Genomic DNA, 27,982 nt, shown 5'->3' with positions numbered 1-27,982 from the left:
GCCAGTTTCTTTATATTCAGGTAGGTAGCTGTGTTGGTCTGATGCAGTCGAAATATATAAAAAAATTGTCCAGTAGCACCTTAGAGATCAACTAAGTTTATTCTTGGTATAAGCTTTTGTGTGCATGCACACTTCTTCAGATAGTTTTTTTATAGTGGGAGTAGATTGCAGTCTCTTGGAAATTGGACGTGCCTGCTATAGAGGAAACCCGTTTGGTGCAGTGGCTATTGTGGTGGACTGGGACATGAGAGACCAGGGTTCAAATCCCCTCTCAGCCATGAAGCTCCCTGGTTTACTTTGGACCAGTCACTGTCTTTCAGCCTAACCTACCTTACAGGGTCATTGTGATGATATAATAGGAAGGGGGGATGGATGGATAATAAATGCCACTTTGAACAGCTTGGAGGAAAGATGAGTCACTAATGTATTAGTAATGGTGCTGATAGAGGAGTGCTGTTAAGCTTACTCATAGTAAATCATAGCAAATGTTTTGAAGTTAGACTGTCCTCTTAAACTGACTTTGCCCAAACACTGCTTTCTATATTGTCAAGAAACAAGTGTTATCTGCTTGAAGAAGAATCCTCTTTAAATGTAAACGCTTGCACAAAAATATTTAAGTAATGATAATAAAAAGGAGTTCTGACTTTTGTCTCTTTGGCTCACACCAAAATAAGGAACATTTTGCTGGGCTACTGAAACCTAAATAGGCCTCTGGCTAATGATTAATGACACAGCAGAATGGAAGCAACCTCAACAAACCAAGTCGAGGTGCCGGGCAAAAAGCTTTCCATCACCATTGCAGTAACTTAGAAGGCACTTCAGTTTTTTTTACAAGAGCTCTCTCCTGATCATCACCGCGTTTTGCTCTTGAGAAGAGAGCCCACAACTTGATTATAGAGCTGCCATGGCCACAGCAGCCAGAAACTGATGGGTTTGGTTAGTAGAAGCTGGTCATATTACACAATTCCAAGGAAACCTCTCAGCAGAGGGTGAAATACCACAGGACACAGCAAAGTTGGAACAAATCGCTCATTGTCTAGGCTAAATGGGGGCCAAGCCACAATCCTCACTCCTTCCCATAACCCAGAAATTAAACTAAAAATCCTAACAGCGGCCAGGGCTGTTTGAAGTGGGAAGGGGACACTCAAAGCAGCTGAAGACTGCCCCCTTATGGGCAGCAGCAGCATTTGAGCATAACACGCTGCCATTTCAAATGTTTAATTTTTCATGCTTGCAGACGCTTTCACAAATCATCTCCCCGAAGGGATTTATTAAAAGCACAGACATCCCATAAGCATGGAAACTGCACAAATGCTTGTGCAGTTGATGGGTGACAAATGAATACGCAGCTGCTTTTCTGTATGTACTTGGAATAGGCAAGTGCATTTGCCACACATGATGAACTATATGGAAGATTCGGTTTCCTATACGGAGTTCACATTCCCAGAGGAAGTGTCTCATAAAACAGATTGGCATACTAGCTTGTAAGTGTATCCATCTGTCAGACTGACATTACGAAGATGAACCATAGGAAACAACACACAATACTGGAAGCAGTTCTAAGTTAGCATGCTGCTTACGGTCATAATGTGACACCAAGTCTAAGGAACCCTTACTGGAATAGGTCAGATGCTGCTCTAGGGACCCTAATGATTAAGGTGTGAGATACAATAGAAAGAGTTTGGAATTACATTCCTATTTGTCAAGATCCAGGAATATGTGTGGTTTCATTGTGTGAAAGCAACTTGTGGCTGGAAATTTACCATATGAATGGCCAAAGGGCACCCTGGTCCACAGGCTTGCATTTAATGTAGCTTTCAAGTCACAATTTATTACTTCCGGCCTTTCGGAATTTTAGTTAATCATTAGCACCGGCTTGGTTAGTTTCAAGATATCGAACTGCTACCCTCTGGTTCATTTATAGGAGCAGCTTTGACAGACAGATGCTCTGTAGGTGTCTCCAGATTTAGCATAGTAGGTTTTTTTATCTTCTGTGATGTGATCAGTCATAGGAATTAAATAATTCAGCATAAATATTTATCAGTGCAAAAACAAAAGAAGTGGCAGAGTCTACACTGCTGCAGCTTATCTGATATATTACGCTTCCTGGCCTGAGAACATAGCAGTTCCAATTACCCACTACCCTCACAGCTAAAAACATGAACATCTGACATCTTAACTTTCATTGTCAATGTTAACTTCTACCCCTATCTCTTAGGCTCTTAGTAGGTACCTAAAATATTTGTGTGTGTATATCAAACATCCATTCCTCATAGTTTTAACATGACTCATTATTTTTCCCTTCCCATTTCAAAACCACAATTTCAGAGTACATAGCTGAAACCCTTATTTAAAATTGTTAAGGCCTTTTGTTTAAGTACTGATGAATTTCTATCTAGCTGTATTTCAGCATTTCATGGTTTTCAATTTCAGTATGTCTACAGAGATATTTAGTGCCATTTTATGGATGTTATGGGCCCATCATTGATATAATAGTATTTATTGATTTTCACCATACCTACTCTAATTCCGATTCTAATGGTACAAACTATTGTACACTGCCATGAATAAAGTTTTGAATTTGTCCACGTATTACAATTCCAAGCAATTACCTTCTACAGCAGTAGATTGAAAGACCTTGAAACCAGATAATCTCTTTCAATTCCATCAAAAATAAGATTGCCCCCATATTTCAACATCATATTGATTATATTGCATATACTGTGTGCCTAAGAACTTCCAGAAGGGTATTTGCCTGTTGCAACAAACACAAAGAATCCTGTGGCATCTTAAAGACTAACAAATTTATTGTGACATAAGCTTTTGTAGACTACTAGACTCTACTATACATACTTGTCACATAACTCTTTTTACTGTATGCCTACCATTACATCCTACAGACAGTGGCGTAGCGTGGGTTGTCAGCACCCGGGGCAAGGCAAGTAATTTGCGCCCCCTAACCCGTGGATTTGCGCCCCCTAACCCTAACCCCCAGATGTTGCGCCCGGTGCGGCCGGCCCCCCCTGCACCCCCCACGCTACGCCACTGCCTACAGACAAGTTTGGATCAAATAGACAGATATATCTATGAACTGTTTAGGTTGACAAGTTACTTTATTTTGGGTGGTGGGACTCAATTTTCTGCAAACCACTGAGAGCAACTGCAGACTGCAGCAATCAACAAGTGATAGCCAAGGTTTGTGAATGGACTTCAGCTAATCAATGTTTTGGTATAATCAATTGATAATAATTACTTTCTATAGAAAATCATTCCAACTGATATCAGTAATTAGTTACTCCAAGTCAGGGAAGGAAAATTGTTTGGTCCTCATTTTTAAGCAAACTGACCTAATTTGTACCTCACAAACAAATACACTTATTGGAACATAATAATCCCTTCAGATTTCCTATTTCTCTGGGATACAGTTCTCAACTCAAGAAATGTACTAAAATGTGTAAAAAATAATAATTTAAGAGTAAATACATTCAGAAATGTGTACATTGAGATAAAAACATTTTAAAATGATTTTTTGGAGTTAAAGTCATAGATGTGCAGATTTAGAATGGGTTTATGGTTGAAAAATTGAGACACCAGAAATTTGTCCATCAGTACTCCAAATGGAATGACTGTAGGTGGACATTTGTATTTGGAATAAGAGTAGAAGCAGCTGCACTTGGCTTTGCAGCCTTATGCAATGGCAGCACAGTTGTGTAAAGCTTGATAAGGAGATAAGCTTAAATTTGCAGAGACGCTGTAGGAGGACTAAGCTACAGCTGGCTGCTATATTTACAAACTGAGTTCTAAGCATAACTCAATGGCTTGAACTTAACCTCCAAAACAGTCAAGAGGCAATGTTAGAAAAATCAGTTCATAGTCTGAAATACATTTAGGCCACAAGCCACAAACCTAACCATTTAAGAATGCTGGTTTTCAGAAAAATAAGGTCAAGCATTAGGCAAGATTAGCAGGGTGCCTTAAGGTAGCTTGCTTAGCAGAGCAGCACAAAGACAGAAGATATTTACTTTCATTTAGAATCAACAGGGCCTACCAGTCCCTTCATTTTAGTGGGTGATGATCCGCTACCAATTGACAATCAGAAACAGAAAATAAAGTTCTGGGACTTACAAATAATTTTATTGAAATTTAACAAAATTCAACAAATGCACTTCAAGGCAGAGAAACAAACCATAAATATTTTACACATTTGCCTTCAGGGTTCCTATCCGTATGCTATAGGAGCAGGAAGTGTAGTGCTAGTGGGTTCGGGTCTTCTACACAACCACATATGCACAGAAGAGTAATAAAAAAGGAAATAGAACTTTTTGCTTGTTCCAACAATAGTGATAATATATATATTTTATTTACACCAACTTTCACATTATCAGCATCCTGTATAAAGCCGTCTTCCCCGAGCCTGACAACAGCTGCCACTCTCAAGAGAAATGGGGCTGCCAGAAAGCACAATGAGAGGGACAGGATCGGTAGGATTATAAAATCCAGGAAGTCTTAACTGCACAGCTACAGTCTCAGTGGGCAAGCCAGCCTTTTAGAGAAATGGATTGAAAGCAGCTGCCGGTAGCTCCAGGGAGTCTGCTACATCTTAGGAGAAATTTCAAGCTAGGCAGAAAGGAAGCTTTCTCTGGGGACGGGCTCCATTTAGGTTCCAGTAGAAGGGAGGTCCCCAGCAGGATGGATATAAGCACTAGAAGTGGTGGGGGAAATGAAAGCCAACATTGCACAGTTCTTTTCTGACCACAGGGTATTTGCTTGCTCAAAACCAAGACAGCTAATGAAATAACATAAATTGGGTATTTTAGGAAATTGCAAACAGTGTCACCACCGAGCCTTTCACTCCCAGTATCTCTCATGACTATCAAGTCCCATGTAACAGAGAAAACTCTCTAGTGTGAAGATGCAACAACCCTCACATACAGCAAAGTGCTTCTTCCTGAACTAGCTGTGGGGCAAAACTTCTAAACGGCAGGCTTGATATCTGTTGTCAACTATACTGTTCAAGAATAAGGAAGTCTCCTCCCACTGATTTCAGCCTGCAACTCGTTAAGCACAATAATGCAGAGACAGAGCTTTGCTTTCCAGTGAGTGTTGCAAACACACCTCCACCCCCGGGATGCTCTTGTTTTGGTAGTGGACACTCCCATCCCCAATGAAGGATAAAGATGCCAGCTTCCCATCATTACCCAAACGAGATTCAACCGAAAGGTAAGTGACACATGAAGATGGAGGATGGAAATATGACACGGGGCCAATGCCAATAGTTTATGCTCTTACCCTTTTATGGTTAACTGTATAGTTCTACACCTGTATAGTAATACACAAGTTCTGCATGGAAGAGAAGCTGCAACTCAGGAAGCCACCGTGCACTAAGGAACAATCCCAACATACAACCCTCAACATACAGTTGAAAGGGTGACAGCGAGGCAAATGTGACAGTCACTGAATAGAGAGCTCAGTCAACATTGCCACTTAAACTCCACCCTGCTTCTAACCTGGTTCGTAGTGCTTAAAAAGGATTCCCATGTAGGTGAAGAGATGACACAAACTTATTGATGCTGCTGGCAGGCACAGCTTTGCACCAGCAAATTTAAACTAAACATTGAGGTAGCAAATGCCTGAAGTGCTCAGAAAGGCAATGACATGCTCCGGGAAGGAAAATATGCTGTGCAATGAACCAACTCTTACAGCTAACTCGCCCACAGTTCGGTTTTAAAGCTTTATATAAATTCTGAGAGTTGGCAGAAAAGGCAGGCAGGCAGGCAGGCATTGCATATGAAACAGTCTTCAAAAGATAAAGAGTGCCTCTGACAGGATTTTGCCTGTTCAGTTTTCAGCAGCAGGTAGCTCTAAATCTTAGAAGCAAAAACTTGGGAAGGAGAGGCAGGTGTACCACTTCAAGTCAAGTTTGGGAAGTGGCCCTACAAACCAAACATTTCACATTCATACATTGGGGGAAAGGGTAGAGCCCTCCCAACACACGTAGCCTTCCTTTACAGTGTGCTGCATTCTCCCGTATCAGGCAATACCTGGCCCAATCCAAAGAGTCAAGGAGACTGTCAAAGGAAGATCACAGTACATTATTGTTTTGTTTTGTTTTGCTTTGGAGGAAAGGGGCAGGGGAAGCATACAATCAGGTTGGTAAACATTTTGATCAAAGCAACATAAGTTGCTTTAGTGCCAACAGCAAAACCTAAGGATTAAAAGGACAGTGTTACCTATTTCTGTTTTAATGAGAGAGAGAGAGAGAGAGAGAGAGAGAGAGAGAGAGAGAGAGAGAGAAAGAAATGTCAGTAGTAAGAATCTGCCTTGCACTCTCCACTTTTTACTCAGAGTAAACCCACTGAAATTAATTACCATGACCAATTCAGCATGGTCTATTAATTTTAATAGGAATACTCCCATGTAAAAGCCAGTTGAATACAACCCAGTCACAAGATGCAGATTCACAAGAAGGAAGTCTACTTTGGAATGAAACCAGAACCTGTCGACAAACGCCTTCTAAGAGGTGGCCTGTTTGGTAAGGCTCCACAGGAAAACTGCAAGCTCAGATGCTGCTGCTGCTGCTGCTGCCAACAGCCTCTACTGATGTGCCACAGCATAGGAAGAAGTCAGTGGAATTTTCCAAGCAGTGAAGTTGAAAAAGACACTGCCTGCAAAGGAAATAGTGCAACTCACTAGGAAGATATTAGAGAGAGGGGGAGCAAGGCTTGCACATCAGTCTGTTTCAATAGGGAACCCTGCCTTAGACAACTCTGTTAGGTACAGCTCTGTTATCATCCTCCACCCCTCCAAGTACAGTACAGCATTAGATTATTCAGTTATGTTGCGTTGAGGAAAGGGGTGGAGAAGCACAAGCCGCTTACTGCTCACCTTTACTCTCATATACAGCATATAAACAGAAACTTCGTTGTCAGCATTTAAAGAATACTGATAGGGAACTCAGAAAGCAGGCCACCTGGTCAGAAAAAGGTGCAGGTCGGTTCTCCGTGGTCTCAAGACACTTGGAATCTGTTGCCACCTAAGGCTGATAAAGGGATTTTACTCAATTCAGCAAGGGGGATTTTTTTTGAGCAGGTCACTAAACAAGGCCAAACATCTCACGTGACACAGGTCCTACCAACACACATCCCTAGCCAATGCTATTCCTGATTATACGATCCCATGATGCCGTCAGTGCCGTAGCCGTTGCCGCCTCATCCTAGCAGACAAGCTTCAAAGCTAACCATGCGTCTGTGCTCTTGATCCATCACTCTGAAGGGAGACGTGGCTGCCTAGCTTGGTTTACGTGAGGTACAGTAAAACTGGGCAGGTAAGGTGCCTTGATAGCACACACTGACAGTTCACACTGCCCTCCATGGCTCAGACCTCACAGATGATAACAGGGAAGTCCACATGTATCCGAGGGTGCTCCAGTTTCACTATGCCCTGTAAAGAGAAAGATGCAACAAGGATGAGATAATGCCACTTGGAAATCAGGCTAAAAATGATGTGGAATAAAGGGACATGGTGCCAGTCGAGTTAATACAGTTCCTTGCTTAATGACTTCTGGCCCAAAAGCCATACCAAAGCAACTGGGCTATTTGTGTTAGGTCATGGGTATGAACTCTACCTAGAAACTAGACAGGAACAAATTGAGATAAAGGATCAGAAAACTGCATGAGCTGGAAATGTACGGCCAGTTACTTCAATACCTCAAGGACCGTCTCCCTCCATATGAACTGACCTGGACCCTGCAATCATCACCTGAGGTTTTCTTTGTGTGCTCCCTCCACAAGGGGCTCAGAGGGCAGCAACGTGAGAATGCAGCCTTTTCTGCAGTGGCTCCCCATTTTTGGAATGCTCTCCCTGGGAAGGTTCGCCTGGCACCTTCAATACATATCTTCAGTCGCCAGGCAAAAACATTTCTCTTTAAGCAGGCCTTTGGCCAATTAAACATTCTATGGCCTTTTAAATGTGTTTGTGAGAAGGAAGTTAATGTTTTTGTTTTTGTTTTGCTTTATTAGGTATTTATGTTCAACTCTTGCCCACCATGCCATTTTCCAATGGAACCTCCTTTCCACTGCAAAGTTATTAGGTCCCTATATAGGTTTTGTCCTGTAGGTTAAATAGCAGCTGGGGAGGGGGGGAAGAGGAGAGATTTGAACAGAAAAGCATTCAGGGGAGATTTTTTTTAATAATCCCCCCTTCTCAGAATCATGGCATTTACTCAACTTAACCTGCCACCAATCATCTTTCATGCTGCCATCTACTTTGGCCTTAAGTAATTCAGATGTTTTCTATTCTTGCTGAATGCTAATGGAATGGAGAAAGTCGCCAAGCTTCCAATGGACTAGAAAGTAAACTCATCTGATTAAAGCAAGGCTAATAAGTGAGTTTATATGAATTTGGCCAAGTGAAAAAACTTGGATAATCACATCTTGGATTAACAAATGGAGATGCTAACAAGCTTCATATATCTGCCTTGTCCCTCTATATGCACAAGCAGACAAACAAGCCAAGAAGCTGCAGTAAACCATAGCTTACAGATAGGTCAGGAGATGAAGGTTTAAAGTTGGCTTCACTGGAAACCATTAATCAACACTTCCCAGTTTGGACATTTAACAGGAAGCTATGTTTAACAATGGCCTGCTGGCTTGTTTGCCTCCTTGCATGAAGGAGGAACAAAGCAGATTTGTGCAAACATGCAAACGCTTGTTCATATCTCAGTTTATTAAGTCAAGATGTGGTAATCTAGGACACGCTGGCTGCATTCAGATTCTTCCAACAATAAATTGATTGGAAGGTATGCTACCTCCAAGTACTGCCTCATAAAACTAACTGGTCATGCATTAGTGGTATTTGACAAACTTGGTCCAGCACTTCTCAAGAGAATTATGCGCCACAAGCAATATTGAGAGCCACAGCGCTGAAGTGAAAATATTTCATCACTACTTTTACTTGAAAAATGGCAAATGCAAGATGTTATGGAAGCCTCTAGAAGTCCATAATATAAAAGCATTAGCAAAGAACACCCCCCCCCAAGATGCTTATAGAAACAGTAGCCACAGGAAGGTTTTTATAGTTAATGGCTATAAATAGCACCAGATAACCAGACTTGTATTTTCAATTGAACTATATGCATTCCCTGGTGTGCTAGCTACAAGACAGAATCAAGCTGCTCAATAGGTCCACAATCAGGATGGATAGAAGAGTAACCTTTTGTCAAGGCAAAATCAAACCCAGGTTATGACAGCCATAACTGACCCTCCACACTTCCCATACTTAGGTACATCTACAGTGAAGATTTTACACTTACTGCTTTACAAACAAGTTACCTTTTTCCTTATCTTCGGGATTGTAGTGCTCAACAAAAGGTGTCAGAAGCTCTTGAGATAGGCACAGAATCATAGAACTGAAGAGTTGGAAGGGACCCCGAGGGTCATCTAGTCCAACCCCCCGCAATGCAGGAATCTCAACTAAAGCATCCAAGACAGATGACCATCCAATTTCTGCTTAAAAACCTCCAAGGAAGCAGTGTCCACATACAGGACAGACAACAGAAGAACAAGCCTTCTTTATCCTTCTCTTCTCAAGTGCTGGATCATCATTAAGAGTTTCATTCAAGTGAGCCCAGAACCAACAGAACTTTACACATCATGTTTCCAGCATGAAATTCTACCATATACCAACCAGTGTCATCTACAATTTTACCAAGTCATCACAAGCCATATTACTTTCTGACTAAAATTTGAGGCAGCGCTGCCTTGCCTTCTCTATAATGATAGGGAACCTTGTGACTCCCAAGAATCTGAATTTTTGTTGTTGATGCAAAACACTGTCCATTACAACTGCAGCTTTCTTATCCACTAGTAGCTGTTATTTTCTCCTCTGCTCATTTACACAGCTATAGTCACCAGTATTTTGCACTGATTTTAACCAGAAGCAGTTCCACAAGCCTCCCAACACATCAGTTCATGTTCAGTAAGGCTTGCCTTTTTAGCCTCCTCTCATTCTCACTGTAAACTGATCGGGCAAACTCTACCCATGATTTCAGCAGGGGCTGAGACTCAATGAGCTACTTTAGACATACCCAATGAAATGTTTGATTTTTCCTCTTCCAACAGCAGATACTCCCTCAAGCCATTTGAAACACAAATTCAAACTCTTGGGACCACAGTGCACAGTTCCATGGATCTAGGCCATGGGTGTTTACTACTATGAAGGGATCTTACAAGAACAACATTCGTACCTAACAGCACTATTAATATCTATTTGGGCCACCTACACAGGTGTGGATGTACAGTAATTCATCCTAAAAATTAGTGCCCCAAGGTTGTGGAACTGCTTCCCTAAGGAAGCATGGAGCTGCTCTTTCCTAAATCCCGACAAGGTACAAATTTCACCTACGTTGCAAATCATATGCCTGCTAATTTATGCCATGATATGTAATCTTATTATTAAAAACTCGGATTGCTTTGTCTTAAATTACTTTGGTTCAATATGACTAATGTATTTGATCTAAGCTGACATGAGGTTGCAAAACAGCAGGATAAAATCATTTCAAACAATAATGAAATATTTATTATGTTCCCATCATTCATTACGAAATCCTCAATAACCCAATATAGAATGTTATGAAAGTGCTCATATTTACTACAATCCAGTTCCAGAAATGAGGCATCTGGGTCTTTTATCACTAGCTCAAAAGACAGAAATTCAAAGTGGCTGATGTTCTTTCAAGAATGTGACAGTTGCTGCATACAGGAACTTGAACAAGCATTTTAAAATTAGGTTGTTTTGTCACCATTAAAAAAAAAATCCCAGGGAAGGTTGACAAAGACTCCTAGAACTGCATCTGTAGTGATTTCAAGATGGCCAATACAGACACAACCATTGTTGCTGGACACGATGAAGGCTGGTACTGGTGTCCCCACAAACAATCAAATCCAGTATTTCAGAAGACAATACAGTGGTACCTTGGGTTAAGAACTTAATTAATTCTGGAGGTCCGTTCTCAACCTGAAACTATTCTTAACCTGAGGTACCACTTTAGCTAATGGGGCCTCCCGCTGCCGCTGTGCAATTTCTGTTCTCATTTTGAAGCAAAGTTCTTAACCCGAGGTACTATTTCTGGGTTAGCGGAGTCTGTAACCTGCAGCGCCTGTAACCCGAGGTACTACTGTACTATAAAGCTGGCATTGGCCACACTGGCAGGGGCTGATGGGAGTTGGAGTCCAACATCTGGAGGGCCTAAAGCCCCCCCCCCCACTCCACCCCTGCTGTAGACTAATGCAGTGGTACCTCGGGCTAAGAACTTAATTCATTCTGGAGGTCCGTTCTTAACCTGAAACTGTTCTTAACCTGAAGCACCACTTTAGCTAATGGGGCCTCCTGCTGCTGCCGCGCTGCCAGAGCACGATTTCTGTTCTCATCCTGAAGCAAAGTTCTTAACCCAAGGTACTATTTCTGGGTTAGCGGAGTCTGTAACCTGAAGCGTCTGTAACCCAAGGTACTACTGTACTATAAAGCTGGCAATGTAGAAAACCACTTCTATGAAAATTCAAAGGAATCACATGGGAATGACCAACGTGTGGGCCTCCAGATTTCTACGGCTCCCATCATGCCTGACCAGTGGTTACACTGGCTGGGGTTGATGGGAATCCAGAAATAGCTGGAAGACAGCAGGTTAGCTACCCTTGGTATAAACTCAGAGACTCTCTTGTTGCTCAGTATCCTCAAGTGTTAGCTTGAAACCACTTTGCAACACCTCCCTTTTACTTCTGATTGTGTTACCTGAGGTATCAGGTTCTTGTGGATTCTTTTCAGCTTGGCACGCTTTCTCCCATTTTTGGTGACTATTGTCTCCTCATAAAACTCATGGGCAAGGTCACCATCCTCATCGTAATACATAGAGCTGCGAAGAAATGAAAAACATTTAGAAAAAGCTTCAGACAGAAGAAGCAAAAGCAGCTGCTTTTCAAATCTGCGACTAAGAGCTAGTAGCAAGCCAGCTAGCTGGCAGCTGTTGCTGCCTCCCATTTGCTAGCTCCTCATCCCTTGCACTACAGTAAGGAGAAGATTAACTGGCAGGGGAAATTCTGCACGGCGGTTGCCTAAAATGAGCAGAAACCATACTACTACTAATCAACCTACTCTCCCAACCAGTATTACCACAGGTCACCCACCCTTGCACTAATAGTTTACACAGAACAAATTAACTTTTCCACAAAACTCATAGTAAATGTTGTCCCATCAAACAGATGGCGATTCTTGAGATCATATTCCATCCCAGTAATAACATAAAAAGCTGTGTTCTATCAAGTCGGATCATCTAGCTCAATATTATCTACAATGACGGGCATCAACTTTCCAAGGCTTCTGGTAGAGATCTTTCCCAGCCCTACTTGGAGATCTTATGAATTGACTCTGGGTCCTTCTGTATGCAAAACAGATGCTCTAAGACAGTAACATTTCAAAGTATGTGCAGACACATATTGAAGACTACCTTACAAACCTGACTAATTTTTGCCAAGAGTAAAAAGAAAAACACTTGGTGGAACTATTGAAGTGACAAGATGTCAGATTCTCCTCAGGGAGAGAGCATTTGATTTAAAACAAGTTTATAGCGTGGTGAAACCAAAGCGTAGAAAAGTGTCATGGTTGCACTTAAGCAGAATGGGCATTTAACTAGAATTATTCATAATTAATCATAATTGATTTCTTAACATATTTATTGGAGCTAAGATGCTGACAGGATTGGATAATCACTCCTGCTACATAAATGCCAACAGCTCCTGACCAACAACAGAATGTTTAAAACGGTATTTCTGCCACTTTTAAACAACTGCCCAAAGCTTATGAAACTGGAATTCTGTCAAGTCTAAATTTGAACATTCCTCACTAACATACTCAACTGCTTCAGCAAAGCAGTGTTCAGAATTCAGTAACTTTTTCATTTCTTTGCTGTATTGCCACATTCATAGCAGACTGTACGAAAATCCACAGGAATTCTCAGGATACATTGGGGGGGGGGGGGGAGGAATGAGAAAATAGAAAATAGCAAAAATGTGCAACTCAAAATGAAAAATGACACCTTTGTTTCCGTGATATAGAAATTTTGCAGCCAGTCTGCCAACAAAGGCATTTGATTCAACATCTGGCCAGTTGCCTAGCTAGAATGGAAATACAGATGCCAGTCATTACTTTGGAAGAAGGCAGGCATTCTGGCACAGCTGAAAATTTACTAATTTAAGAGCTGGCAAGGGAACAACAGTGCAAAAGGACCTAATGGAGGCACTATTTCCCAGCCACTAGAATGCGCTTGTCACATTTCTTGCTATGCTAGTGACTTTACAAGCTCGGAATAAATCTAGGCTTATCCCCACAAACTGGTCCAAAAAACTTTCTCAATTTCTCAAAAAACACCTAGGTGGTTTTACAGAATGGTCTGTTGTTGCCAAATACTTCAGGTCGCAATTCAACATCTACATAAAAACAGTATCAGCTGAGCTTTGGAGCAAAGAGGTACTATAAACCACTATACCCAAATGTCAGGCAACAAGGAAAACAGAGCGTTAGACGTTCTTATCTAAATCCAGGAGGCATGCACAAGGAGGTACTACCTGGAAGCCAATATTCAGTAGCTGAACATTGCCCCTACCTCCACGAAACCTCTTTGCACCATGATGGCGCGCAGAAAACAAAATCTCGCCCTTTGCCCGGCAAACTCTTCGGGCACCACAACCCTAGAGAGACCAGCAGAAGGCCGGCAGAGCCCTTTAACTACCGAACTTGCAACATGCGCCCACGAGGCTTTCTGCAAGGGGGAGAGCGAGGAGGAAGACTCCGGGCACCGCTGCGGGTGGGGGGAGCTGCAAGCGGCACATGTCAGGGACCCATGGGCGCAAGGGAGGCTTCAGAAAGCGGCCCCAGAAGCGCCAGGCGGAGCCTCTCCCGCGGGAAAGAAAAGCCTGCTTCCTCTGGCATAAGGTCAGCGCCGCATCTCCGTCCACTGGATGAGGCAGAGACTCGGATGGGGCGGACGCAAGGAGAAGGAACCAGCCTGGCCAGTCCCTGCGTCGCACCGGGGTCAGGGGTTAGGGGTTAGGAAAGCGGACGAGCACCGGGGAGGGTTGAGATGGAGCCCCGCCGCCGCCTCTGCAAGGTCTACGGGCAGGTCAGGGCGGCCTCCCTCGCTCGCTTTCCCGCGGCTCCCTCGGCGGCAGCAGCAGTCGGCTTTGCTCTTACCCGCGGCGGGTGAAGACGAAGGGGGTGGCCGAGCAGAGTCCCCGCGCCCGGGCCAGAGCCTGGTCTCCGCCCGGCCCCTCGGAGCCGCCCGGCCCGCCCGAGCCGAAGGGCCAGAGGCCCCGGGACTTGGAGCCGCTGGCGCCCATGGCTCAGAGCGGCCGCATGGCCGGGAAAGGGGAGCGGAGGGAGGGAGAGGAGCCTGCCGGTGCCTCCGGGGAGGCTGCTGGCAACGGCACCTTCCCCGCACCGGAAAGCTCCGCCCCTCTCCCGGCTACGCAACTTCCAGGTCCGTCGCCTCCGGAAGTCCGCTTCCAAAAGAAGGTCGAAAGCGCCGCTCTGTAGCGGGGCTGCGGCGTGACGCAACTTCCGCTCCCCTGTGGAGGTGAGAGCGGGCTGCCTGTATAGGCGAGAGTGGGTGGGGGAAGCAGGATCCATGTTCTCAATAGGACGATTGACACCGACAGCTATTATACTTTCATCAGAATCCAGCGCTCAAAAACTACACTTCCGACACACCTCTAAGCAAGTGGCAATAGGATGACTGGCCTCCATTAATGCAAATGCTGCTACAAGCAGACTGATGCAAGTAGCGAGGTCAGTATGTGAACTGGTTTCCAAACAAATTACCTTTCTGGTAAAAATAAACTGTCATTCAAGAAATTCAGATTACCTATATTAAATTATTTTAACAAAGAAATACCCAAATTTGCAGTCCTACTTATTTGTAGCTTCAATGGCCTCACTGGTACACTTCCAATTTCTGTTACATTTTTATATATGTTTTTATGCTGCAATGCTGAAAAACCTACCTCAAGTCAACGGGACGTATTCCCAACAAACATGTTAATGAACAGGTGCAGTGTGATGCAGCGTTTGGGGAAAGGTGAAGCAAAAAATGACTTAAAAGTTCATAGCAATTGCATATCCAAGCCAATTTCTATTTCCAGAACAATATAAACTGCATCCATGAAAATATATTTAAGGCTGAGACGTAAACAAAATTATCAGCGGTCTTCCTCTCTCTCTCTCTCCTCAGTTATTAGGGCTGCACTGAAAATCCACCTCTTTTGATCTTCAGGCCAAAAGTATACAGTGATACCTTGGGTTAAGAACTTAATTTGTTCTGGTCTGTTCTTAACCTGAAACTGTTCTTAACCTTAAGCACCACTTTAGCTAATGGGGCCTCCCGCTACTGCCGTGCTGCTGCTGCATGATTTCTGTTCTCATCCTGAAGCAAAGTTCTTAACCTGAGGTAATATTTCTGGGTTAGCGGAGTCTGTAACCTGAATCGTATGTAACCCGAGGTACCACTATATTTCAGAGGCAAAATGTATCCCTCGTACCCGAAGTTATGCAAAAATTCCTATTCACCGGCATTTTTTCCTTCATCTTTTACATCTCCCCTTCTTACACTGGGTTGTCAGCTTGATAATATGAACCACCAACCTGAAATGGGAACCACATAATGAACTGGATGTCATTTTGGAAGCAGTAATGCTTTTGAATACCAACCAGCTGCTGGAAACCACAGGAGTCAGGGAAGTACTCTTGAGCACAAATCCTGCTTGTGGGTTTCTCACAGCGATCTGGTTGGCCACTGTCAGAAGATGCTGGACTAGATGGGCCATTGGCCTCATCCAGCAGGCTCCTATGACGTTCATAAGACACTATGTAGCCTGATTTGGCTATGACATCACTAGTAAGGACAAACAAATCCAGTTCAGAATTGTTCTTGAACTGGGTAACTCTTTTAAGTCCTTTTACAGCATACATTTTCCTGTTGTTGAAAATGGAGACGTATTGAAGTGTTTTGTGAGAATCACATGCAAAAGGGCAAAAGGACCCATGCTTTGGCTATAAAAATCTAGTTCACAAGTTAATGGACTGAAAAATAATTTTGCCAGCAGGATGGCGCCCAACCCGCAAGCTTGACAAAGAGCAATCCATTAAGTACAGAGGAACTGTATGGCCACAATTTGACAAGGACTGAGGACTTTGCACCACTGAGGTACAGATGACACTGTCTCTGGTCCTTAGGGAGTCTCTATGATATTCTGGGGTTTATGTGCAGTCTTGCTGTGCCTTCAGCAGACCACTTTGGTAGCCAGTGGCCACATCGGATTTTTGTTTTGCAGATGATATTTGTTAAGTACAGTACACTATCCTGCCTAGGCCTGAACTGCAAGGTATGAAAAAGAAAGTTTTGTTGTTTTTTTGAATGTGCCTTTTTATTTTTTATCTTATTGTACCTTTGGCTATGAAGTGTTTATAAATCTGCAAAATGAAATAAGTAATATGAAATGGCTTGTGGATCCCAATGTACCTGACAACATTATTGGAAGCAGGCACCAAGGCAGTTGTGGGAGATATAAAAGGCTTATTAACCAATAAATCCATGGATTTACAGAACTGCATCAACATCTTCTTCATGTGATGTCCTGTGGGGTCTTGAGGGCTCAACAACTGTTTAGGGGTCACCTATTCTGCTTCAATTCCAGAGCCAATAGTCACCTTAATACAAACTAGAGATGCGGGTGGTGCTGTGGTCTAAACCACTGAGCCTAGGGCTTGCCGATCAGAAGGTCAGCGGTTCGAATCCCCACGACGGGGTGAGCTCCTGTTGCTCGGTCCCAGCTCCTGTCAACCTAGCAGTTTGAAAGCACGTCAAAATGCAAGTAGATAAATAGGTATCCCTCCGGCAGGAAGGTAAAGAGCATTTCTGTGCGTTGCTCTGGTTTCACCAGAAGCGGCTTACTCATGCTGGCCACATGACCTGGAAAAACTGTCTGTGGACAAACATTGGCTCCCTTGGCCAGTAAAGCAAGATGAGCGCCGCAACCCCAAGAGTCGATCGCGACTGGACTTAACTGTCAGGGGTCCTTTACCTTTTAATACAAACTGCTTCTTGCTTTGAAATATAGTTTGGGTATCAGAAGGGGCAATCAGCAACAGAAAATGTTTTGAAAAATAAGGATTGCATTTTAGAATTCTCTCATTGGCATCTACACCAAACTGAAACCATCCTAGGATGCTGTAATTCAAAGCTGTGGTGGACGCTGATTTGACCCTAATCTATCATATATCTACATTTTGATTTCATACCAACTGTTGGATGTCCTTGTTGAAATCTGAGAGGTGGGTGGCAAAGGGCCAGAGTTAGGAGCACAGAACAGGAATACAGTCTTAATGGGAGAACTGCATTTTCCACTTATACTTCTCTAGTTTATCGACTGTGGAATGATCTTATTGTCCCAACATAGTAGTAGTTCTCAAACACATATTACACCACGCATTTCTCACCCCTGAATCTTTTATTGAATTGTATACAAGCAGCGCCATTCATAACTTGAGGCCCCAAGGTTTTTAATCCATTGGATTCTCAAGACAGATAACAAGACAGTCCTGATTTGAAAAACTACTCTCCAGAAGGGTCAGCCAAGACTAGGAGGTCCATTTTCCTTTGGATACCTGGTCTGGAGAGTGTTTCAGAGTGTTTCGGATTTTAAAAAGAACAAAACACTTATTGCAGTACAAATACCCCCTCCACCAATGAAGTTCTACTACTACACAGAGAAGGTTTTATTTCCTGCCAGGTCGTGCCCAAGTCAAGGTTGCCTTTCAAGACATACACCAATGCCTCTCATGCATGTCTATGAGAGATTGCAACATATAAAGGAAGGTGGCCAAAGCTATGGTTGCCTTCAGCAGAAGAGAAACCTGAATCCTGATGATGTTACATCCCTGGTTTTCAGATTTTTAATAACTAGAGACTAATAAATTCTGTCTGGGCAATAAAAAGTGTCTCTCTGTTCCTTCTTTCATGGGTTATTTGGGGGTCCTTGATCACTGCTCTTACCATACTATTCTATATTATATTGTTTTTTATAGTCCTTTTTTCTGCGGAATCAACCATAGTCCAAATATCATTTCTAGATACTATTTGTTTTGCAATTATGGTGCATTTTGGTCTGCATGTCCTTTCCTATGTATCAGAAAAATAATCAGGAACTCTACCTTTTCTTTGGGTTCTGCTAATCAGAGTTTCCTTTGGCATTTTTTGATTCTGGTTCAATTACTCTTGAATCCCATTCAGATCCATCTGAGATGGGAGTCAACAGACATTTTCGTCATTGTTTTGTATGACCATAGTCTGAGCAAAGTCTATATAGGCAGGTAGTTCCATTCTGCTAGCAGTCTTACTGTTATATGAATCAGTATCAATCTCGACAAATAAAGGCATGATTGAACATATCAGATCAATCCATGGACCTTCAAAGTTTGATTCTGATAGAAATACAAAAATGGTATTGTGAAGGAAGGTGCTTGCTAAGGCCACCTCCCTTCTTGGGAATACATCAGAATTTGAGGCCACTTTGATTTATTTTGCTTATGTTAAATCTCAAGTGATCTTTACACCAAGCCCACATAAACCTCATTTGGACACACTGTAGGTATAAAAGTGGCATTAGCATCCTGGCACTTTGAAAGTAGCTGCTGTAGCAAGGCTACTCAAATTCTCATCTTCAAACACATCCCACAGGCACTTCCTTACTTCCCCAACTGATCCCATTGCATCATGCATGCAACATCTCTATTAACCACTCACTCCATGGAGAGCACACACACATGCACCAGTCACGGGCTCACAAACCCCTGTTGTCCCTTTCCCACCCTACGCCCCTCCAGAGATACATTCAACCCACACAATCGCAGGATCGCTTCACTCGTAGTCTTCTTGGCTTCACCACTTCTCTGCATCTGGCATCTTATATTTACTGGAGTGCTGGGTCTGGGATGGAGCACCTCGTCAACCTGGTGTGCGGGTGGCCAGAGCCTCTTGCATCTTTTGGCGGCAATGGGAATATTTCTGCAGGATCTGTCGAATATGCTCTTCCTCTTCACGCTGCAAGATACGCAGGAAGTTCTGTAGCTCAGGCATACTAAAGGCATCCCACTGCAGAAAAATGTGAAAAAGCAAGTAGTGACCACAGTGCTGATGGCACTTGTATTAGTATTACAGTCATGAGCTCAGTGGTACTCCAGATAGAAGCACAGCTTTACTGCTAAGGAGGGAACCTAGACTTGTGGCAAGAGGTGCAAGGGGTCAATGATGTATGCATGTAGAACAAGGCAGAAAAATAGCCAGAGTGTGTATAAGGGTGGTATATCTGGATTTCACAATGCTCCAAGATTCAAGAACAATACTGAAACAGGACTGCACAGATAACTAGCATTTTCAAGATTTCAGTAAAGATTTTAACCTAAAGTGAGCATTTGTTATTGCAAATGCTAAGACATCCCTATGAACAGTGTAGAACAGATCCTTTTGTAATTCATTCTCCCATGTTATACACTCTAGACCCAGGGAATTAATTAATCAACAGCGTCTATGAGTAGACCAAGAACTATGTTCTACCACATTAATTCCATTATGTGAGATTTTTTCTACCATGAACATCACCTTTAAGAGCTCTGCTCTATAGTCAGCCTTGTTCTACAATTAAGTCCTTGGGTCATTTTCAATGGGGCAATAAAGTGTCATCAAGCCACAATGTTTGAATTTTTAAATCATGCTCTAGAGAATATTCTTTTTTTGATGAAGGTTCAGCCCTTAACTTAAAAACCCCTCAAGCTCCCATCTATTAGAATGTATCATGTGTCAACATGAAACAAGAACAGATAGCCTGTATGCTGCTGCTTTTGTTCATAGTTATAAATTAGCAGTAGTTTTTTTCTGAAATACATTAAATCAAAAGATGTTGTGATCCCCAGCATTAATTGGCATCCAGTTCAGCATGTTTGACTTCAAGTTTTTCCAACCATAAAACTCAACTATTTGATTGGGGAAAAGGCTAGAATAATTTAATTCAGTTTAAATGCTATGTTTGAATGAAAGCTTTACTCAAAAGGGCTTTTTTTTACTGGAACACATGTAAATATTTTAAGAGATGACAAATAGCACATATTGCATCCCCACACACCCCAATTTTTTTAAAAAGAAAAATAACGTAGCACTGGCAGCTGTTACTAATTTTTGCAAACCCACAGAGCTGTGCACCATGTATGTTCAAGGTACAACTTCCTGACAGAGTACAAATTTGTATTCACTGATTATGTTAAACAATATATTTTTAGAAATGTAATAGGCTTTGTCAGTTCCACATAACTTGATGTGGAACCTCAGACAAACCATAAACACAAATACTCACATTGACTTCTCCAGTTTCATTTTCCTTCAGGACAAAGCTCAGTGCTTTTTCACTAGGGCCAGCTAGTAGCCGGAGACGCAGGGGCTGCTCCTCATCAGAAAGCTTGCGGAGATATACTGACACACAAGAACATTAGAAGCGGGATTAAATGAAGAACTCAATCACCCTGACTCTGTATAACAGTCACCTGGACAGATCAGACTGGCCCTTGTTTAATTTATGCAGTCTATTTTTTGCCAGCAGAGGGTGCTGTTAATCCACTAGTTTTCAATTTCCATTTCTTTTAGTAAGCAGTGCTGCAGGGAACAGGTCAGGAAAAGAGGATGTAAGGAAGATTCAGCTTTTCTTCCTTCTAGCCTGCCTCAGTCAGCAGCAACATAAAATGATGAGACACACTCTAATACAGACCTATAATTAACAATAATGAGAATACAGTCTTATATAAAGCTTCTCTGCTACATCAGCAGAAACTTCAAAAATGAAGTCAGAACTATATTTAGAATCTTCAGTAGAAAGTGAACAAACTTGCTCTGTATGATTTACAGACTGCTTTCTCTCAACCTCTTCTTATTCTAGGACTAATTGCTAAGATTACATCACTTGGTTTCAGATAATGTATTAATAAATCAGCTTCACAAGTAAGTGCAAAAATTAAGGGCCCACAAAATTTTACTAGCCTCTTTGCTCATTAACACTTATGTTAGTTGTTCACTGCACTCTAACAACCTAAGCAAAGAAATGAACTTCTTCCCATCTGATAAAACCTTCCTTTCCTGGCCAACTGGAACCAATTTTTATTTGCTGCAGGTTACTAGGCAAGCTGCTGTTTAGAAGTCTGCAATATGTTACATGTTGGCTTCTCAAAAAACTGGGAAGGGGGAGATCAGGTACCTTGGTCATCCTTTTCTGTTCTCTCAAAGAGGGCAAACTTGCGGGGATTGTCAACTACCATGAATTTCTTCAGCAGAGCTTCAATGACCTCACTGGCACGTGTACAAGAAATTAAATGCAGGTGCTTGATTGTGTCCTTGGGTAGGTAGAATGAGGTGCGCCGCTTTACTGCCTGGCTGCGTGAGGAGCACTTTCTGGTGTCCTGGATAGAGGGCGCCTTCTTATTGGCAGGTACCGAGACAGGCCGTATCAGCTTTAATTGCACCTTGATGAAACCAGTGTAGGAACCATCTTTGTTCTGTAGGAGCAGAAGTACAGTAAGCATTGCATGAGGGTCACATGGTTGTAAAAGTAAGAATAAAAACAGGCTACAAGTCAGTGTCTCTGAGGGGCAAAGAAGCCAAAGTTAATTCTTACAAACCTTGGAATGAACAGGGTTTTTCTACAAATACAGGATGCCATCAAAACAGGGATGGAATATGCCTGCGATGATTGCTATACAGTAGTTTTCATTTTAAGGATTACAATGATGGGACAGCAAATGCAGACATAGGCTTCCGAAGTTCAGCTACCAAGTTATACAGGTAAAACTGCCAACCTAGCAGTTCAAAAATATACCAGCGCAAGTAAATAAATAGGTACTGCTGCGGCTGGAAGGTAATAGAGTTCATGTTGTTTCCATGAACTCTGGCTTCCGTCACTGTGTCCCATTGTGCCAGAAGTGGTTTAGTCATGCTGGCCACATGACTTGAAAAAACTGTCTGCAGACAAATGCCAGCTCCCTCGGCCTAAAAGTGGAGATGAGCACTGCACCCCATAGTCGAATTCGACTGGACTTAACCATCCAAGGGTCCTTTACCTTTTAACCTTACTAAGTTATACAAGGGCTAAGAATTATATCTCTCCTGAAACTTACCAAGCTCATGAAGAGGTTGCTGTTGATCTGACTGTTGTATTCTTTTATCCTTTGCTCAATCTCAGTTTGGGACAGAACTGGCTTGTCCCAGTCGATCTGTTCGTCCTGCAGAAGAGCAGGTAATCTGGAATTAGTTTTCAATGCAATCCCACAAATATAGTTCATTTCCCTTCATGGCACGTTAAACGAACATTTGTTTAGATACAAATGATCAAGTAGTGCAGTGGATCAGACCTTGTATAAATTATGGAGGTGGTGTCAAGAGAAACTACAGGTTTCAGGTGAAGCTTTCTACATGCCAGTCCTCACCACTCCTTAGCTTGCTTTGGGGTTGAATGAACTCATTATACCAAGAAACAAAAACTTCCTGATTTCCATTCTCAGCTTTGAATGGTAGATTACAAAATCCTTGTGTGCAAAAAAATCATATGTGGGTGTGAGAAGAGGCTGATAATCACATCATGCCTGCTTGGTGTTACACCACCCCAGAAACATGACTGTACATTGGACCCATGATTAATATGCAACACCCAAGGATCAGAATTCTCTTACCATTAAAAAGGCTACAAAGTAGACTTATGCTGTACCTGCAAACTGCAGCATCTAACCACACCCTGAATTCCCAGAAGCTGCAAGAACAGGTATTCAGAACAATAGGAGTTACCAGTGTGGCACACATGTGCCTGCAAGGGCCTTTCTTTGTACCCACTGGGTCCCCTCCTGCACTGAAATGAAGGCATGAAAGAAGTATTCTTACAGACAATGAAACCCCCCTCCTTTGAATAATAGAATGCCGTATCCACTGGATTTCACAGTATTGCAAAAATAATTTTTGATTTTTGGTAGGACACATAGAGGGTCCTCTGTCATGAAGAGAAGCCACCATACAAAAAATCCGCTTCAGTACACCAAAAAGGCAACCACCCTTCTTGTGAAGTACTTGCTTTACTAATGCAGAGACCAGGGTTCTCTATTTAGAGCCAAACATCTACTCTCAAACATGCAGAAACGGAAGCAACACTTTTCCAAACATTTACTTCAAACTGAATTATGGAGAATTACATTGAGATACAGTTTCATCTCAAGGATCTAGCTCTACCTCAAATAGGTACTTTGGCATTATGCACCATGGTGGTAATTCCAAATGGTTTCCACGTAAACTCACTATGGTTTACATTGCTAATACATGAAACAGGAATCCGACTGAGATTAAAAGGTAATGGGGCTCTCAGAACCAAAAGGATCAACAGAGCCAGCTTCTTAAAAGACATTCACTCCCGACATTAGTAACTTAATACAGTATAGCCCTCAACCCGCTGAAAGCCAGGAATCTGTGCAATAAAAAGTTTGCTTTAATATGTACATTGTAGCTCCTCTACAGAAGAGAAACTTCCTTCTACAATACCTCTAGAATTACATGCACAAAATGAGCACCCTTCTACATACACACCCACAACCAGTTTCTCTTTCAGATTTTCAGAAGAAGTGAATTGCTCATGGTTGCATCAGCCTCTTTTCCTGTTGACATCACTCTTTTTAGTGGGAGGAGGGAGATTGTAGGGAATTCCAGATGAGCTCACCAAAAACCAATCAGAAATCTCCAGGGATTACTGGGAACCACTTCCTTTCCCACTGCATGAGTAACCACATGAGCAAAAGGAAATGGGAGAGATCAGCTCCTATTCTCCCAGGGTCTCCTTCACAGAGGAGACCTATGAATAAAGCAATATGCAATCCTCTACACAGTATAAATATAATACAAATCATTTTAGCTGGAGACATGGGAGCCAAGCAATAATAATGCATTTGTGAGTCACTGACAATGTTTGTTATATGACCTTGTATACTACTTCTAAAAAAATAAACCAGGACATCTTTTATTGATAAAGATTTATATTCATAAAAATACTGTGAATTAGAAAATGAACACAAACATCAATCACAATAACAAGAAAAGGAAGCATGAAGATAAAATTATCAAAAGCAGTTCTAAGATTTCATCATATCTTAACAGCCTGAGAAAAGCCTGGTGCTTCAAAAATAATTAAGTTAAGGCACCAGGTAAGAGGCTCTCATTACTACTAGTCTTACCTCATTTGGTGGTGTGACCCTAAGGAAGGTGTCCAAGATAGAGCACAGCACACAGGCAGGTTGGTGGGGTCATATAGTGTTGGCAACCTGTGCCCATGTTGTGTGGAGTTTTGGAAGAAAAGCACCATCTCTTTGAATCATGTACAGAAATTAACCATGAGCCAGCGCTGGTCTTTAAGCAACAGCATGCCCTTCACATGCCCCGTTAGCAACTTTGTGGCTCTATTTTGCAATAGCTTGATAATACTTAAGCCACAGGAGTAACTCCCAGGAATTAGTTCTCCCTTTAAAATTTAAGTGGCTTGAGGGACGCGGGTGGCGCTGTGGGTTAAACCACAGAGCCTAGGACTTGCCGATCAGAAGGTCGGCGGTTCGAATCCCCGCAACGGGGTGAGCTCCAGTTGCTCGGTCCCTGCTCCTGCCAACCTAGCAGTTCGAAAGCACATCAAAGTGCAAGTAGGTAAATAGGTACCGCTCTGGTGGGAAGGTAAACGGTGTTTCTGTGCACTGCTCTGGTTCACCAGAAGTGGCTTAGTCATGCTAGCCACATGACCCGGAAGCTGTATGCCGGCTCCCTTGGCCAATAAAGCGAGATGAGCGCTGCAACCCCAGAGTCGGTCACGACTGGACCTAATGGTCAGGGGTCCCTTTACCTTTACTTGAAATTTAAGTGGCTTGAGAGATTGTTTGCAAAGGAAAATAGACTGGCATTTTTTTGGCACACCTCATGTGAATATGTGCCAAATTCAGCATTACAATTTAGAGTTGTACAGTTAATACTTGCAGAAGAATGGTACTTGGCCTAGAAAACCTGGCTGTGCGATAGCTCAAGACATTACAACTTGCCTGCCTACTGGCAGGTCAATCTAGAGACAACTTATTTTACCATTTAGCTGAAATGGAAAAATCCTTCTGATTTCCAATGTTTAAAACAGAGGTGGGGAACCTCTAGCCCGTGAGCCAAATTTGGCCTGGCAGAGGTCCCAATTTCATTTTCCCAAACCATGGCCACTTGCCCCACATCTGACATCCTATGTGATGTCAAGTGTGGGGCAGGTAGAGATGCAGCTGATCCCTGCAGAACAGCTGCATTGATTGAGTGACTAAGTTCCCATTGGAAACTTGACTGCACAGCAAATTCCTGCAGAAAGCAGCTTTGCCAGGTGTATGTTTGGCACTGGCAAGCGCAGGGCTGGCAAAACCCTTGCACTGCAGTTCCCAATGCCTGACATCCTAACATTTTAAAAACAATGTGTGATGGACTTTGACAGGTGGGTGGGACCTCCTGCATACCAATCATTTGGTGCTATAATGACTTCAAGTGATTTACAGATGGGTTGTTCTGCCCAGGGGAGTAGGGAGTGATAGGAATCTGGGCCAAAAAGGTTTCCCACCCCTGGATTTAAACCATGAACTTTCAGCTCCAAGCATCCCATTCTCTGTAGGCAGGTAGTTGTAGCCCAGGCACTTTTAGCTGGCTCTTTCCATTAATTTTCTTACTCCTAAAGCAATGTCACATACCACTAAGCCATGTTCACAGGTGTGGTGAAACAAAGTCCATTTCTGTGCCATATAAAACTAGTGAGCACTATGAATTACAGAATAATGTATTGCCACTTGGTTCACACAATGCATGGCTTGCAAAACAACAATGTACCCTCTAAATCTAGATGTGTTCAAAGTACAGGGCACATATTCCACGTGCTAGAATCATCGGAACCATAAATTTTTTCTGTCAATTTAATTTTGCTTTGTTTTGTTTTTATCCATGCCTTTTATATGGCTTCCATAGCTATTATAGGTAGTATATTACAAAGCAGTAGAGGAGAAGTGCTTGCAGTCTTCTGTTTCAACTGCTCTTCTTTGCCTGCCAAGGCAAACTACCAACTGCCTTTGGAAAGGATACCAGGAAAGTGAGTAAGAAAGGTGAAATGAAGTCTGCCCCTGCTTCAGCTGGAGTCATCCACTACTAGGTGCCCTGTGGGAAGGATTCTTATGGCTTGGTATTTGTTAATTTTGATTACTGTGTGCAAGTGTTAATATGCATTGATAGTACTTGTAAATAATTTTGGAAGGATTTGTATCCTGAAAAGTGTAATATAAATAATTGTAACAAGTAAGAGAGATGGGGTGCCTCCTTTCCCAAGCAGAATCAAGAACAGAATCGGCGCCATGCTACAAGTGTGCCTCACAACACAATCTGTATGAATTACTTCTTCAAGAGAGTCCTGGGGAGATACTCTACTTACATGGTTGAAATCATCTGCCTAGTCAGCACACTCATTTATGTAGTATTCATATTTTACAAGCATTTTAAAAGCTTCTAACCCATCCCCACAATCCACTTTATGGCTGGAGAACCAAGGTCAAGAGTTACTTTCTTCAGAGTTTTCCAAGACCAGAGCTTTCCAAACTATGTGTCATGCAAATGCTCTCCATGCTCCTCCCAGGGTTGGTACCCTTTATCTTTACCTTGCTAGTAAAACTGAATTACTGTGTCACGAAATTATGCATGTCTAAAAAGTGTGTTATCAACATGAAAGGTTTGAAAAGCTCTGCTATAGATGAATCCTTCAGAGCTAAATTGCTTATCATATCCCTTCAACAAGGAGTTGCCATACTAGCTATATAGAAAGATTTGCAGCATATTCAGCTTAAGGGCAACATGCTATTCCCTCTGTTATTGTGATCCTGCTTAACAGACCCTAGCAAACTTCCATATTAGCTCTTTCCGACATAAAAAAGGTAAAGGACCCCTGACAGTTAAGTCCAGTCACAGACGACTCTGGGGTTGGGGCGCTCATCTCGCTTTACAGGCCGAGGGAGCCAGCGTTTGTCCGGAGACTGTTTTTCCGGGTCATGTGGCCAGCATGACTAAGCCGCTTCTGGCGAACAAGAGCAGCGCACGAAAATGCCGTTTACCTTCCTGCCGGAGCAGTACCTATTTATCTACTTGCACTTTTGGCGTGCTTTAGAACTGCTAGGTTGACATAGGGCGGCATCAAGAGGATAGAACAGATTAAATAGAACGACTAATTATCCTAAGCCCTCTACATGTTCTTGCATTCTCCCAATCAACTCTTCCGCTGTCTTATACCAACTGCTACATCCCACAGCAGCAGGAAAAACATTTACATTCACACTAAGTCCCAAGGAATAAAATTGGGATTTTATTTATTTCATATTTACCAGGGAATGGGACATAGCCAGCAAATTATTTAATCTAGTTTCCTCTCCAACAAGTAGATGTTTCGTAGGAAGTAAACAATGCCACCCTCTTCTTGCTGCTCATCAGTTAACTAGGCACAAGATTACAGTAGCAGTGAGTTCTACAGAAAAAAAATCTGTCTAAACCTGCCATGCACCACTCTACAGGAGCTTACATGCAAACTGACAAATCCAGCAAAGCCTGGATTGTGGGAAGCTGGGTGTATTGGGGTGGGGAACATTTCCTATGGATAAAGTTTTGACCCAAGGAACAAAATGGGAAGTTGCTGTATCCTGTGGAAAAGAGCAAGAGGAAATCTGCAAGGGTGGAACAAACAAAGGGGAAGATGGCTCTAGATAGGATGGGAAGGGCAGCTCTTGCTCCCCCAACACACACACAAGGTAAACAAGTCAAGTTTGGGACACA

The 27,982-nt window shown here is 42.5% G+C and overlaps 2 protein-coding genes across 7 annotated transcripts in view; both read right to left on the bottom strand.

Moving 5' to 3' along the window:
- Nucleotides 1-4,112: 4,112 nt before the first annotated feature.
- TUSC2 (tumor suppressor 2, mitochondrial calcium regulator) lies at nucleotides 4,113-14,574 on the bottom strand. Its single transcript, XM_083603600.1, has 3 exons — nucleotides 14,242-14,574; nucleotides 11,788-11,908; nucleotides 4,113-7,440 (listed from the first exon to the last, which is right to left on the bottom strand). The coding sequence occupies exons 1-3, from the start codon at nucleotides 14,385-14,387 to the stop codon at nucleotides 7,375-7,377; spliced, it is 333 nt and encodes a 110-aa protein (XP_083459726.1). The 5' UTR covers nucleotides 14,388-14,574; the 3' UTR covers nucleotides 4,113-7,374.
- A 2,959-nt stretch (nucleotides 14,575-17,533) lies between these two features.
- The window catches only part of RASSF1 (Ras association domain family member 1), a 28,874-nt gene continuing 18,425 nt past the window's right edge, over nucleotides 17,534-27,982 (bottom strand). For all 6 annotated transcript variants that reach the window (XM_083603516.1, XM_083603518.1, XM_083603521.1 and 3 more), the window contains 4 exons: nucleotides 22,258-22,362; nucleotides 21,342-21,639; nucleotides 20,451-20,566; nucleotides 17,534-19,195 (listed from right to left, as the gene is read on the bottom strand). In XM_083603516.1, coding sequence (XP_083459642.1) covers nucleotides 19,049-19,195; nucleotides 20,451-20,566; nucleotides 21,342-21,639; nucleotides 22,258-22,362 — 666 coding nt within the window. In that variant the 3' untranslated portion in view covers nucleotides 17,534-19,048. The remainder of the gene's footprint in view (nucleotides 19,196-20,450; nucleotides 20,567-21,341; nucleotides 21,640-22,257; nucleotides 22,363-27,982) is intronic.

The sequence above is a fragment of the Podarcis filfolensis genome (genome assembly GCF_964270895.1).
Source record: "Podarcis filfolensis genome assembly, chromosome: 2".
Lineage (NCBI taxonomy): Eukaryota > Metazoa > Chordata > Lepidosauria > Squamata > Lacertidae > Podarcis > Podarcis filfolensis.
Note: the sequence above shows the minus strand (reverse complement) of the source record. Positions and strands in the feature narration are given on the sequence as shown.